This window comes from Myxine glutinosa, chromosome 7 (assembly GCF_964187855.1).
Source record: "Myxine glutinosa chromosome 7, kmMyxGlut1.1, whole genome shotgun sequence".
Taxonomy (NCBI): domain Eukaryota; kingdom Metazoa; phylum Chordata; class Myxini; order Myxiniformes; family Myxinidae; genus Myxine; species Myxine glutinosa.
Window position 1 is genome coordinate 96,883,847 of NC_136267.1, and position 15,962 is coordinate 96,899,808.

General features: G+C 52.0%; 1 protein-coding gene across 2 annotated transcripts; it reads right to left on the reverse strand.

Annotated features, from left to right (window-relative positions):
• Window positions 1-247: 247 nt before the first annotated feature.
• On the reverse strand, window positions 248-8,411 carry EPDR1 (ependymin related 1). Of its 2 annotated transcripts, XM_068103353.2 has the most exons (4): window positions 7,990-8,298; window positions 7,020-7,228; window positions 3,486-3,575; window positions 248-1,127 (listed from the first exon to the last, which is right to left on the reverse strand). In XM_068103353.2, the coding sequence occupies exons 1-3, from the start codon at window positions 8,220-8,222 to the stop codon at window positions 3,508-3,510; spliced, it is 510 nt and encodes a 169-aa protein (XP_067959454.2). In that variant the 5' UTR covers window positions 8,223-8,298; the 3' UTR covers window positions 248-1,127; window positions 3,486-3,507. The 2 variants fall into 2 exon arrangements, with proteins under 2 accessions (XP_067959454.2, XP_067959453.1); XM_068103352.2 differs by lacking the exon at window positions 3,486-3,575 and having other exon boundaries at window positions 7,990-8,411.
• Window positions 8,412-15,962: the final 7,551 nt, after the last annotated feature.

Sequence of the window (15,962 nt, forward strand, 5' to 3'; positions counted from 1 at the left end):
ATTTGCGTTTAATTCAAGATGGCTGCCATACCACGTGACCTATGACGTAACAATTATCATAAAAACATTCTGCATGGGTGTCACTCCAACCCTGAAAGTTTTGTCTCAATTGGACATGTGGTTGCTGAGAAAAACGAGGTTTAGCCCGTGCGGACGGACAACCCGAAAACATAATTCCTCTGGCCACCTTCAGGGGCAGCAGCATAAATAAAAAAAAGGAAAAAAAGAAATTTAAAAAAAAGCAGAATTCCTTTAATCTCCACCACAGTTTTAATGAGACGTTGCCAACAAAATCATTCAAAGCAGATATCCCAATAGCAGCATTTTATTTTTTTCAAAAGGATTTTAAGTGAATTTGCCTGTGCTTAAAAGTATTTCAATGATGCTCTGTTTTGTATACATAGTCGAGGCTCATGGAAGAACTAGTACACTGAATGGAACAGAACATAGACAAAAAGAGGATGCAAAAGGAACGGTAGAGAGATGGGGGCAAACACCAACAGCAAAGTTGAAGGCCAAGATAGAGCAGCATTTCCCAACCTGGGGGAAACTTATTCCAAGGGATATACAATATTAGTCCGGAGACTGTATTATATATGGGGGGGGGGGGGGGGCGGAGGGGTGGGGGGAAATCCAGATGGTTGAACTGGTTGAAGGGCGAGACGACAGAAAAATAGGTTTGGAACCACTGAGATAGAGAGTTGAACAAACAATGGGGGTGGGGAGGAATGGGGGCAGCAGAGGATGCATTGGTGGACAAGATGGATATGGAATCGATTACAAGCTGAACTAGCTCGAGCATTGCGTTTAAAAGAGTAGCAAAAGTTTTACAGAAGACAACATTTACGATTCGTCGAGATTGTGAGAATGGTGATGGAACAGTGACGAACAACCAGTGGATAAAGTGTGTCACTGGAAGATTCAAGAAGTCTCGATGTCTTAGCACCGAGAAAATTCCATGGGCGTTGTCGCTTTACACCCAGAAGGTGGTACGAAAACCGATGGATCCTCGATTCCCAGCTTGATATCGAAGAAACGAGTAGAGGACGTCACGTTGTATTTCTTGATATCGGTCTCTTGGACAGGGTAGCAGTCCTTCGTGGTGTAAACGCCAATCCATCTCTCAACTGCAAAGTATAACAAGTCAGGAGACGACGATGGTTCACGAGCGAGCGGTATTTAATGACAAAGGACGGACTACTTTGAAATGGCCGTCCTTTGTGACCTTTAAAAGTCAAAACCGACATTGAAAATATATAAATAGGAATGTATTATCTGTTATGAGACTAGTTAGCTAGACAATACCAAAAATTCGTTTCGATTCCGGCAACTTTGAAAATTTGACCTTTGTGACCTTGAAATGTCAAAACGAAGGTTACTGACCTTGAAATGAGATAGAAAATAATGTATAATCAGTTATGAGGTTCCGTTCGTGAGCTACACAATACCGAAAATTCGGTTCGATTCCGACAACTTTGAAAATTTGACCTTTGTGACCTGCAAAGGTCAAAGATTCTGAAATTTGTTGGAAAAATTGTATTTCATGATGTATGTGATAATATAAGATCATGTACGACATTTCACCCTATCAGGAAGCGAACAATGTAATAAAACCATCAAAAATAGACTTTTCTAAATTTTGTGACCTTGACCTTGGGGCGAAAATGAAAGTGGGGCTAGACACATGACATTGGCCTAACCAAATACCGAAACCCCTGTCAGATTCCACCAACTCCCTCGGAGAAGATGTAGCTTGAACTTGATTACCCCCTAAAAAGACATCTTTTTCGGGCGTCTCCGCCCACAATGGGCGCAATACGCCCACTCTAGGCAGGACACAACTATATCATGATATCAACCTCCCACCCAAGTTTCATCAAGATTGGATGATATCATCGGGTAGTTATGCTGCGGACAGACACACAGGCAGACAGACAGACAGACACACACCCATGACGAATATAGTAGTCACTCTGATAACTCGTGAACCAACACTGCTGCAAATACTTTGAACGTACATTTCTGCAAAAACGACAGCTCTCACTAGTCTTTCAAAACAGCAGAACATACTATGCCTTTGCAATTCCAGTGACAAGTTGGGTAATTAAGAACGTACTCTGACAGTTGGATTTTGAACAGGAACGGTTCAAACAGCCAAAGGCAGTGGATGCACAATGGGGCAGAGTGAGGGAGCATTGTATGTGGGTGGGCAGGTTTAAACGGCAGGTTGAAGCATGCAAAGGGAGCTTAACAGTAGTGTTATACAACCCAATGATACTGCTTTCGATATCTGTAATAAAGCTGAACACACCAAGACAAATGCACAACCACCAAAGTATAGTGGTTAAAGTAGAGCTTGTTCTTAAATTTTACTTAGCGTGTCAATAACATCATTCAAAGGTTCATAAGTCTGGGCTTGCAGGATAGCTGAAGCAGTGCATTGGTGTTTAAGCCGTCTAGTCTGGGTTTGAATCTGGCCTGGGAAAAACTGCCACCCTCACCCTTTACAGGTAGGGTGTTGCATCAATGAGTGTGTCGTCTGTTGCATGGGATGATGAGCCAGGTGTCCCAACTGCCGGCACTTGCTGATTGATGAGCATCAACGATGCCACATTGCATACTGGTTACCCTGGCCAAATTAGATTCATACCCAAACTACGCGTAGTAGAGCAACGCAGCAACCTTGGAGGTTGCTGCACTACCCGGATAATCGGCCACCAGGTGTGGCCAGCTCCGGAAAGGAGATAAAGACAAAACACCTGAAAGATCTGGATCAACGTCTCCAACAGACTGCACTCTGAGGAGGATTCCAATCGACAGACAACTAAACCCAAACTCAACAAATTGTTCTCTACCTATGAGCCATCTAATCACTTTCAACAAAATATTAACTGCAATAAAAACTAGAGCTGCACTTGATAGAAGGCAAACCTCCACCAGGCTGAACTGTTTATGTTTTGTATCCCACGAATAGCCGGCTCTGGATTCGGACCTGAACCAAAATCTAATCATTTCATCCTTGTCACACACCCAACCACTCCACAAAATTTCGTCTGAATTCGTCCACAACTTAAGATATCCTGCTCACAGACAAAAACAGGGGTGAGAACAACCTCCACCTCCCCACCTCCCCTCCCCCCCTCCCCCTTCGGTGGCAGAGGTAACCAATAGGGTCTACAGAAGTTTATGAAATTATGCAAAGCAATTCAAACGAAGGACAAAAGCAGAATGCTTTTTTCATCCCATATTTCTGGAGCATCCCATATTATATATACAGTGCATTCAGAAAGTATTCAGACCCATTCACTTTTTTCACATTTTATGATGTTGCAGCCTTATGCTGAAATCGTTTAAATTCATTTTTTCCCTCATCAATCTACACTCAATACCCCATAATGACAAAGAGAAAACAGGATTTCAGAAAGTTTTGCAAATTTATTAAAAAGAAAAAAACGGAAATATCACATTTAGATAAGTATTCATACCCTTTGCTGTGACACTTGAAATTTAGCTCAGGTACCTCCCATTTCTCTCGATCATCTTTGAAATGTTTCTCCACCTTGATTGGAGTCCACCTGTGGTAAATTCAATTGATTGGACACGATTTGGAAAGGCACATACCTGTCTATATAAGGTCTCACAGCTGACAATGCATATCAGAGCAAAAACCAAGCCATGAGGTCGAAGGAACTCAGACACAGGATTGTGTCGAGGCACAGATCAGGGGAAGCCTACAAAAATGTTTCTGCTGCATTGAAGGTTCCCAAGAGCACAGTGGCCTCCATAATTCTTAAATGGAAGAAGTTTGGAACAACCAGGACTCTTCCTAGAGCTGGCCGCCCGGCCAAACTGAGCAATCGGGGGAGAAGGGCCTTGGTAAGAGACGTGACCAAGAACGCGATGGTCACTCTGGCTGAGCTCCAGAGATCCTGTGTGGAGATGGGAGAAACTTCCAGAAGGACAACCATCACTGCAACACTCCACCGATCTGGGCTTTATGGCAGAATGGCCAGACGGAAGCCACTCCTCAGCGAAAGACACATGAAAGCCCGCTTGGAGTTTGCAAAAAGCACCTAAAGGACTCTCGGACTGTGAGAAACAAGATTCTGTGGGCTTTCATGTGTCTTTCACTGAGGAGAGGCTTCCTTATATAGACCGGTGTGTGCCTTTCCAAATCATGTCCAATCAATTGAATTTACCACAGGTGGACTCCAATCAACAACAACAACATGCATTTTAAAGGCCATTTTCCCTGCTAGAGCGGGGGTTAGCCTTGCGGTCACCATGACAATCTTCTCCATTTAGCCCAGAGGTTCCCAACCTGTGGGTCACGACCCCCCAGGGTCACGGAGGGTGGGCTGGTGGGGGGGGGGGGGGGGGGGGTCGAGAAGCCTTGGGAGAACTTGGTAGCCTTGGGAGAAGGGAACATTACCAAAACTTTCATTTCGCTGATACCTAGAACACACAACATAATGTTGTGCCGGTGGAGTTGACTATAGTTATAGATTACAGATCTCTGTCATTCTCTTCACACCCCAACTTCCTGCTGCCTTCAACATATCTCCCACAACTCCCGTCGGCCCTCCCGCTTTTCTACTCTCCATTGCTTTTATTGCTTCCTCAACTTCCTTCTCAGTTATCTTCTCTGCCGGTCCTAAAACTGGGTTACTCTCTATGTTGCCATCCCATTCATTCTCTGTGTTCAACAGCATTTCCATAGATCTTTTCCATCTTCATTTAATTCCATCTGGGTCCACAACGATTTGTCCCACTTCAACCTTCAAGCAACTCACCCCCATCACATCACACCTCTCTTTCGCTATCTGCTTTGCAATCCTGAATACCACTCTCTGACCCTCTTTCGAATTCAAGCATTCTCCAAACATTTTCCTACATGCCTCCTGCGCCTTTGCTACCTCTTTCTTTGCAGCCTTCTTGGCTACCTTATAACTTTCATGCTCTGCTTTTTCTGCTCCCGTACCCTTCGCCTTCTGCCACTCCTTGGACTTCTTCCTCTTCTCGTCAATCCTCTTTCCAACGTTATCATCCCACCAGCATGTTTCCGAATGCCTCGGTGGTCCTTTTGTCCATCCACATACCTCACCAACGGCTCCCAACAGAATATCTTTCATTGACATCCAACCACTTTCAAGCTCAACGACATCATCCTCTACCCTACTCAGCCTCTCTTTTAATGCCTCCCTTACGGTCACCTCTTTCAACCTCCACACCTTCATTCTCGGTTGGTACTTCAGCCGCCAAGCTCTCCTCGCACCTTTCACCCTTATGTCGCAGACAACCAAGTGTTGCTGTGAAACAGCCTCCTCCCCCAGGATCACCTTTGTGTCCCGGAGGTGCCCCTTATCTCGCCTACGCACCATCAGCTAGTCAACGGTTGTCGTCGACCCACCTGACGTGTATGTAACAAGCTTATTTTCCTCTTTCTGGAACTGAGTATTACAAATCAACAAATCAGCTCCATCAGCAAACTCCAAAATCCTTTCACCTTCTCCATTTCTCACAACATATCCGTAACCCCCATGAACTCCCTCAAAACCATCCATACTCCTTCCCACATGTCCATTTAGGTCTCCTCCTACAACAACTTCCTCATCTTTCACGTTTTCCATAGCTTCTCTATCGCACACCAGAACTTGTCCTTCTCTTCATCGCTCCGACCAACCTGCGGAGCATATCCCGAGATGACGTTCACCAAGAGCTTTCCAATCATCATTTTCTCCATCATCAACCTATCACTCACTCTATTCACACTCACCACACTGTCTACAAACTCCTCAGAAAACAGGACACCAACACCATTCACGCTTTCTGGGCACCCTTGCCACACAAACTTGTATTTCTGTCCCTGCCTACCCTTCACCATTCTCACACCCCTTCCCTTCCATCTCGTCTCTTGCACACAACATATCTCCACTCTTCTTCTGACCAATACTTCCACCACTTCTCCTGATCTCCCTGTCATTGTCCCTACATTCCATGTCCCAAACCTCAGAAACCGATCTCCACTTCGGGCTGTACCCTGCCCATTGGTAGTTGTAATTGTCATGGTTCTCTTTTTGAGGCAATGTTTTTATCGCCGGATGCCCTTCCTGACGCCAACCCTCTTAGTCGCCTCTTACGACACGCAGGGATACGGTGTACCTATTGTAAACCAGGGTACACACGGGAATCACACACACACAGGTGGACTCCAATCAAGGTGTAGAACCATCTCAAAGATGATCAAGAGAAATGGGAGGCATCTGAGCTAAATTTCAAGTGTCATCGCAAAGGGTCGGAATACTTATGTAAATGTGATATTTCAGTTTTTTCTTTTTAATAAATTTGCAAAACTTTCTAAAATCCTGTTTTCTCTTTGTCATCATGGGGTATTGAGTGTAGATTGATGAAGGAAAAAATGAATTTAAACGATTTCAGCATAAGGCTGCAATATAACAAAATGTGAAAAAAAGTGAAGGGGTCTGAATAATTACTGAATGCACTGTATCCCAGGATGCATCCCATATTATAAACATTAATATTCCCACATTATAAACATCCCAGGTTGTTCACTCATGAATGAGTGAACTTCTTCACTTCAGTCCCAGGTTCATTCATTCCCATCCTCATAAATCACTTAAAATTTTTGGCCATTCTGGAGATATTAGTCAGAGTCAGGGGCATCACTGGGCACCCACCAAATCGATTTTAACCCCCTGGCAACGATAAGCCACCATATACAGACTAGTCTATTTTTCGACACGTGTCACCGCGTAAATGTTTTATTGGAGGTGGGAAGGGGTGGTTGAAGTCCGAGGGAGCCTAGGCTCCGGTCTTTTTGAAAGCTAGCGATGCCTCTGGTCAGAGGTAGGAAATAAGGTGCAAAGTAACAAGACTCAACAATGATGTGCAGCATTTGTTAAGAAAGCTTTGGCTGTTATTAATGTTTCATGCTCACAAACCATGGCCGATTAAAGGTATCGCGACATCAACAATTGTAAAAAAACAAAAACACTCACGCATGCGTGATGGCTTCCGGTCAGACCACTCCTGAGCCAAAAGCTGATCTCCAGGCCCACCAATTCTGTAGTCATCCTCAAAGGTGGAGTTAGCTGGGATGTCAAATGGGTCAAAAGTCTCATGCAAAGGGCTCTTCTTGCAGGCCTTGGTCACCTGTTCAATCTTGTACTGAACGCCATCAGCATAAAGCTTGATGTACTCATAAAACCTGTACACCAAGCACAGCGAACACATATCACTCAATTCAAACCTGATTTTGCATCCCTTAAGCTACTGTCAATTCTCAAAACACTAATGTACAAAAGCCATCCGGACAAATCGACAAATTCATCTCTTGCAACAGGAAATAAACTAGGTTAGTTGGTATAGAGCATAACTCCACTGGGTTGAACAGTGTACGTTTTCTATCCTCAGATAGGTCGGATCTGGATTCGGACCTGAACCAAAATTGAGTTGGCTTGTTCTTGCCACCCAACCAATTCATCCAGCTCCTTGTCATAATCCCTCCACAACTTTTTGATATATCATTATCATGCTACATATCCTTTTTGTCCCACCCCCTCCACCCTCACTCAATGGAGAAGAATCACTTAAAAATTTAAAAAATGATTGGGGCCAGTTTTCAGATCTTCACCAAAATCTAATAAATTCTTCCTTGTCAGACACCCAACCGGTTCACCAAGTTTTGTCCAAATCCAGGCACAACTTTTTGAGATATCCTGCTATGTATCGTTTTTGGCCCTCTCTCCCAATGGTGAAGAATCACTTTAGAAATTCTAGTAGCCGGATGCGAATCCGGATCTTCACCAAAATCTAATCGTTTCGTCCTTGTCACATACGCTACCTCTCTGCCAAATTTCGTCCGAATCTGTCCACAAATTTTAGAGATATTTTGTTCACAAACAGACAGGGGTGAAAACATATAACCTCCATCCACCTTCGGTGGCGCAGTAAATGAAAGAAGCAAACCTCTTGCACGGGATGATGCTCTTCTTCTCTTCCAGGAAGCGCACTCTCATCTTGACCGCATCGTAGGATACAACGGAACGCGTATTCCAGGCCGAGTTCTGTTCGAAGCGCACGATCCGGCCCTCCCACCTCGTTGGAGCCACGCACGGGACCTTCCTCGGCTCGTTCGTCAAGCCGTGTCCAGATGCAAGCAAGGCGCCCAGCAAGTGCAGACACAGCAGCACCGAAGCCATCGCAACACACGCGTGAACGTTTAACCTGAGGAATGGAACTGAAGACGATCACGTAAGGGGTGTGGCGTTACATTCTGCAGTGACAACGCCCCGTTTCTCGTTTTTTTGTGTCGAATGCGAAACTTAACAAAGTCATCTATTGGATTTAAATGTAGTAAATGCACGCGTTGTTTGGCATTGTCAAGAAGGAACCAACCAAGCTAACAACGTGGGGCAATACACCGCACAGTATTTCGCTGACGCATCAACCATTATCAGAATAACTTGATAAGAGTTATCTTCTATAATATCTCTATAATAGTCGTATAATAGCAGCAAACGTATTATATATGGTTATGAAGGAACTGCGCTCCAACGCGAGTCGAAAGAATTGACGCGACCAAAGACGGAATTCGTCCGAGTTGCTTTATTGATATTGAAACAAAACAGCTCAGGTATTCTCCTAAGCCCTTTATCGGGCAGCAATATATATACACATTTATGTCGGGAAGTTTGCCCGGCAAAAGCTATACCGGGCATGCCCGGGTATCAAGGGCGAGCCTTGGAAAGGCGAGTCTGGACCTGCCCGGGCGTGTTTGGCTGCGGCCTGGCAAGTCGAGGCTGGGCGTGCCCGGGCGCTCTGGGCGAGCACTGGAAAGGCGATAGCGGGCATGCCCGGACGCTCTGGGCGAGCCCTGGAAAGGCGATAGCGGGCATGCCCGGACGCTCTGGGCGAGCCCTGAAAAGGCGATAGCGGGCATGCCCGGACGCTCTGGGCGAGCCCTGGAAAGGCGATAGCGGGCATGCCCGGACGCTCTGGGCGAGCCCTGGAAAGGCGAGAGCGGGCATGCCCGGGAAAGACGAGACCGGGCGTGCCCGGGAACAGTGAGTCCGGGCATGCCCGGGAGAGGCGCGTCTGGCCGTGTTCTGGCCGGTGCAAGGCGATTATGTACATCCAGCGATAACCGCTACACACGCCCCTCCAGAATCGACCTGCACCGGCAGGGTCAATTTAAGGGGGGTCCGGATGACCCGGCCGAAGCGACCCCTGGAGGGTCGTGGGGAGGGGTCTGACGTGGTGGTGGGTGGTCGAGCGGGGGAACTGTGCACGGGGGGCGGCCTCGCCGCGGAGGAAGGGCCAACCGTGGTGGTCGGTCGACGTCCATGTGCGCCGGTTTGAGGCGGTCCACAGAAATCCGGTCCGGCCGGCCGCCGAAGTCGACGATGAAAGACTTGTCGCCCCGTCGCAGGACCCGGAAGGGCCCGTCGTACGGCGGCCGGAGTGGCCCCCGGTGCGCGTCATGACGCACAAAGACGTACTCCGCTGTGCGAAGCGCCGGAGGGATGTAGGACTGGGGGCCACCGTGGTGGGACGTCGGCACGGGGGCAAATCGTCGGGCGGCCTCCTGGAGGTCCGAGCACTGGCGAGCGGCAGACCAGGGACTGGTAGCGTCAGGCACGAATTCGCCCGGGACGCGGAGTGGCTGGCCGTAGACGAGCTCGGCGGCGGACGCCTGGAGGTCTTCCTTGGGGGCCGTGCGAAGGCCCAAAAGGACCCACGGCAGCCGGTCGGCCCAACCGTCGTCCTGAAGGCCGGCCATGAGTGCGGCCTTCATGGAGCGGTGAAACCGTTTGCACAACCCATTGGCTTGGGGGTGGTAGGCCGTGGTGCGGTGCAGCGTGACCCCCAACGAACGGGCGACCGCGCCCCAAAGCTCAGACGTGAACTGTGGGCCGCGGTCGGACGAGATGTCCGCTGGTGCGCCGAAGCGCGCGACCCAAGTGGCGATGAACGCCTGCGCCACGTCGGCGGTGGTGGTGGAGGTGAGGGGCACGGCCTCCAGCCACCTGGTGGTCCTGTCCACCATGGTGAGCAGGTGGGTGAACCCCCGCGAGGGGGGCAGGGGACCCACCAGGTCCACGTGGATGTGGTCGAAACGCCGTTCAGGCACGGTGAAAGGTGCCAGCGGGGCCTGGGTGTGGCGGTGGACCTTGGCTCGCTGGCAGGCCGTGCAGTCGTTGGCCCAGTCGCGGATGTTTCGTCGAAGGCCGTGCCAGACGAAACGCGCCGACACCAGCTTCTGAGAAGCTTTCCGGCCCGGGTGAGAAAGGCCGTGGATGGAGGCGAAGATGCGGCGCTGCCAGGAAACGGGCACGATGGGGCGAGGCTGGCCCTGGGAGACGTCGCAGAGCAGGACGGTGCCCGCGAAGGGGATGTCGGCCAGGCGGAGGCCCGTGTCCGCCACGCGGAGTGCCTGCACCGAGGCGTCGGTGGTCTGGTCGGCCGCCATGAGCGTGAAGTCCACGCCGAGGTGGACCGCGTTCGCGCTGGCCCACGAAAGGCAGTCGGCCACGGCGTTGTCTTTGCCGGCGACGTGCTGGATGTCCTTGGTGAACTCCGACACGGCGGAGAGGTGGCGCTGCTGGCGGGCCGACCACGGCTCCGTGACCTTAGCCATTGCGTAGACCAACGGCTTGTGGTCGACGAAAGCCGTGAACGGGCGGCCCTCCAGGAGGTGTCGGAAATGGCGAACGGCCAGGAATAGCCCGAGCAGCTCACGGTCGAACGTGCTGTAGTTTAACTCGTTCGGCCGGAGTTGCCGGCTGAAAAAAGCGAGTGGCTGCCAAACCCCGTCCACCCATTGCTCATGGACTGCGCCCACCACGTAGTTGGAGGCGTCCGTAGTGAGGGCGATGGGCGCGTTGAGCACCGGGTGAGCCAGCAGCGTTGCATCGGCGAGGGCCCGTTTGGCACTGGTGAAGGCCGCGTCCATGGCCGCGGACCAAACAATGTCATGCTTGGCCGGCTTGCCCCGGAGGGCCTCGTAAAGGGGCCGCATGAGCTGAGCAGCGCGGGGCACGAATCGGTGATAAAAATTCACCATGCCGAGGAACTCTTGGAGGGCCTTGATGGAACGGGGACGCGGGAACGTGGTGATGGCCTCGACCTTGGTCGGCAGCGGCACGGCCCCGGTCTTGGTGATGCGGTGGCCCAAAAAGTCAACGGTCGTCGCGCCGAAGTGGCATTTGACCGGGTTGACAATTAAGCCGTGCTCGCTGAGGCGACCGAACAGTGTTCGGAGGTGGAGGAGGTGCTCGGCGCGGGACGTGCTGGCGACGAGGATGTCGTCCAGATAGACGAAAAGAAACGGCAGGTCGCGCAGCACGCCGTCCATCAAACGCTGGAACGCCTGGGCCGCGTTCTTGAGACCAAACGGCATCCGCAAAAATTCGAACAGGCCGAACGGCATGATGACGGCCGTCTTCAGGACGTCGGCCGCCCGGACAGGTACCTGGTGGTAGCCCCGTATCAGGTCAATTTTCGAAAAGATGACCCGTCCCGCCAAACGGGCGGAAATGTCCTGAATATGCGGGATCGGGTACCTGTCGGGGGTGGTAGCGTCATTGAGACGGCGGTAGTCGCCACACGGGCGCCATCCACCCCCCGGCTTTGGCACGATGTGCAGTGGCGAGGCCCACGCGCTATCGGAGCGCCGCACGATGCCGAGGTGCTCCAACGCGTCGAATTCGGCCTTTGCCACGGCGAGCTTGGCTGGGTCGAGGCGGCGGGCCCTGGCGTAGACCGGCGGGCCCGTAGTGGGTATGTGGTGCTCGATCCCGTGCCGCACCGCGACGGCCGAAAACGTCGGCCGCGTGAGGGCCGGGAATTCCACGAGCAGGCGAGCGAACTCGTTCGTTGCCGGGAGGGCGCACGCCAGTTCGGTCGGCGCGGAGCTGCTCATTGTGCACGCCAGGGAGCTGAAGGTCTCGGCGTGGACAAGGCGACGTCGTTTGACGTCGACCAGCAGCCCGTGCGCGCAGAGGAAGTCGGCGCCCAGCAAAGCCACGGGGACGCTGGCGGTAACAAAAGTCCATTGAAAGCGCTGGCTGCCGAAGCAGAGGGTGACGACGCGTGGGCCGAAAGTGCGTATGGCCGAGCCATTAGCAGCGACCAAAGAGGGGCCGCAAACTGCGTCCAGCCTGTCCTGCTCGGAGGCAGGTATGACGCTCAGTTGGGCGCCGGTGTCGCACAGGAAACGCCGTCCAGACACTTTGTCCCGAATAAACAGCAAGTTGCCCGAGTGGCCGGCGCTCATGGCTGGGAATGAACACCGGCCCGGGCCGTTTCCCGACCTGCCGAAAGTGCACGGGGGCCGGCACGTCCGAGCCTTGTGTCCGAACCTGGCGTGGTAATAACACCACGCCCGGTCAGGTGGAGGCCCTGGCCGTCGTGTCGGAAGCGGGCGGTGCGGCGTGGCGGCCGCCAGTTGCACCGGCAGTTCGGCCTCCAACCGCGCAGGGCGCTCGGGCGTCGTGGGCGTCGCCTCGGACGGCGGCAGGCTCCAGGTAACCACGCCGATGTGGTGGCCCGCCGAGGAGATCTTATCGGCTTCCCTGGTGAGGGCGCGGGAATCCGTGATCAACGTGCCAGCCAGGGCGAGGCGTACCGGGTTAGGCAGCTGACGGAGGAACAGCTCCCGGAACAGGAATGCCGGAGAGTGCTCGCCGAGCAACGAGAGCATATAGTCCATGCGCTCGGACGGGCGCGTGTCGCCGAGCTCGGGCAGGTCAAGCAGGCGCCGTGCGCGTGCTGCCGGTAAGAGGGCGAAAGCGCCGAGGAGGAGCGTCTTCAGCGCGTCGTATTTATCAGCAGCCGGCGGGTGCTGGAGGAGGCTCAAGGCGCGGGCGGCGGTGGCGGAACCGAGCGCCGCCACAACATGGTGGAAGCGGGTGTCGTCCGCGGTGATGCCTCGCAGGGCGAACTGGGAGTCCGCCTGGGCGAACCAAACAGCCGCGTGAGCCTCCCAGAAGGTAGGCAGTTTAAGCGTCACTGCCGTATCCATGTCGGTAGGTCACCAATGAAGGAACTGCGCTCCAACGCGAGTCGAAAGAATTGACGCGACCAAAGACGGAATTCGTCCGAGTTGCTTTATTGAAACAAAACAGCTCAGGTATTCTGACAAGCCCATTTATCGGGCAGCAATATATATACACATTTATGTCGGGAAGTTTGCCCGGCAAAAGCTATACCGGGCATGCCCGGGTATCAAGGGCGAGCCTTGGAAAGGCGAGTCTGGACCTGCCCGGGCGTGTTTGGCTGCGGCCTGGCAAGTCAAGGCTGGGCGTGCCCGGGCGCTCTGGGCGAGCACTGGAAAGGCGATAGCGGGCATGCCCGGATGCTCTGGGCGAGCCCTGGAAAGGCGATAGCGGGCATGACCGGGAGAGGCGCGTCTGGCCGTGTTCTGGCCGGTGCAAGGCGATTATGTACATCCAGCGGTAACCGCTACAGTTATGTCGTTAAGTTTCAATGCGACTAAAACGTCTTCTTCTGCTTCAAATAAAATTTACACCCTTGTGGTGGGCACAAGGGACAATAATTCCGCGCACCAGTGGGAGGCGCGAGCGTCCAGGCGGGGAACTGAAATGCATGCCCCGCCTTTTGGCCGATCGGCCACGCCCGGGGGCAAGGCATGGCCTCGGGACATATATGCGGGCTCTAACCTCGAGCCCGCCCAGTGCTGAAGTGCGAGCTCTGAATAAAGACTCTTGTTGTATCAACGCGTTATGGCCTACCTCTCTGGCAATCGAGTCGTGTGTGCACAGCACCACACTGGTGACCCCGATTGGTTCAGCCGTTGCTGACCTACGAACGTGCCATGGCTACCAACGACGTCGCAATCAACCTCCTGGAGTTTTGGGAAGCGCAAGCCGACGTTTGGTTTGTGCAGGCCGAAGCTCAATTTCAGCTCCGGGGCATCACGGCGGACGAGACCCGTACTACCACGTGGTCGCCGCCCTTTTTTTTTTTTTTTTTTTTTGTATACAAGATCGAGGCTCGTGAAAGAGCGAACATTAATCACACAGAAAGACAAACCGACACATAAAACATATAACATAGGGAGCGGTAGACAAGATGGGGAGAGAGGGGGAAGGACACAAACACAACATTTGAGAGCAGGGACCGAGAGACATGGAGACATCGAGAGATCTGAGAGAGGGCGAGGGCTTTGGGGGGGGGGGAGGGCGTGGGAAGGGGGCAGTAGGAGAGGTATAAAACATATGGACACTGCCAGGACTTCCAGGAAAGAAGTTGGAATTTCAAACAAGGTGGATCTGGGGTGAATTAGCGGGGGTAGAAAAGATCAAGGTTTTGGATGGGGGAAGATAAGAGATGGTGGTGAACAGCTGTTTTAAAGACCTGGAGGGAGGAGTGGGATTGAAGGGAGTGAGGGAATTTGTTCCAGAGGCGGGAGAAAAGAGGAATGAAAGAGTGAAGGTGAGCGGAGAGCCGAGATTTCGGCAGTTTAACCATCAGAGGGTTGCTGGCAGATCTTGTGCGACCTGTAGGAATATTTGGGGGACAGAGCACAGAGAGAGCTGGGGGTGCAAGGCCGGAGAGGAGTCGGTAGAAGACAGAAAGACCACCTACCTGCCTGCGGTGAGTGAGTGAAAGGCCCTCAGAGATAGCTTCATCGCGGGAGATTCCAATAATTCTGAAAGCTTTGGTTTCAACAGCGTGAAGCCGAGCTATGTGTGAGGCAGGAGCACCGGCCCATAGGGGAGAACAGTATTCCATTGAGCTGCGGATGAAAGCCTTGTATGTGGTGAGGAGCTCAGGTGTGCCGAGGAAGGACTTCGCACGACGGAGGATGCCCAGTCGGCGACTGGCTTTGGAGGCCAGCTTGGAAATGTGGTTTTCCCAAGAAAGATCATGGCAGATAGTGAGACCCAAAATCTTGAGCGACAGAACTTCTTGGAGAGGATTGTTGAGAAAGTAGATGGGAGGGTTGTCCAGTCGATCTTTTCGGAGAGACATAGTAAGAGTGTGAGATTTGTCAGGATTGAAAGACATGTTCCACTTGTTTGACCAGTCTGTGATTTTGTCCAGGTCTTCAGAGAGTGAGGAGGCAGCAGACTGCCGATCTGAGGGAAGAGGAATGGAGCGGCAGAGAGTGGAGTCATCAGCAAAGAGATAGAGAGGATTTTCGAGAGAGTCAGAGAGATCATTGATGAAGACCAGAAAAAGCACGGGGCCCAGAACACTGCCTTGGGGAACTCCAGCCTGAACAGGAAGAGGAGATGAGAGAAACCCATTCAGGGCCACACGTTGACGACGACTAGAGAGGAAGTCCGCCAGCCATGCGTGGAGATTTCCATGGATACCAAAGGAGGAGAGTTTGGTGAGCAGAGCGGGGTGCCAGACCGTGTCGAAGGCATGTGATATGTCGAGGGAGACAGCTCTAATTTCCTGTTTGGCATTGAGGACCTCCATCCATTGTTGAGACAGCAGAAGCAGCATGTCCAGAGTAGAGTGACCTGGTCTGAAACCAAATTGATGATCAGAGATCAAGCCATTGGAGAAGAGGAAAGATTTCATATCAGAAGCAATGATGGATTCCATGACTTTGCTGATAATTGGGAGAAGGCTGATTGGTCTGTAGTTGCTAGGATCTGTTTTTGCACCTTTTTTGTGCAAAGCGGTGATGTTGGCTGATTTCCAAGCAGATGGCAGTTGACCTTGAGCAAAAGAGAGGGTGAAGAGAACAGAGAGAGGGTGAGATAGAGCAGCAGAGCAGGATTTTAGGACCCGTGGGCTGATGCCGTCGGGTCCAGTTGCAGAATCAGAGTCGAGGGTTGACAGAAACTTTTCCACCTTGTCAGGAGGAAAGGACACGGAGTCCAGGAGCAGCAGGGTACGACTGGGTATGGTGGGTACAGAGAGGGATGGGTTTGGGACACAAGATTTAGAGGCAAACACAG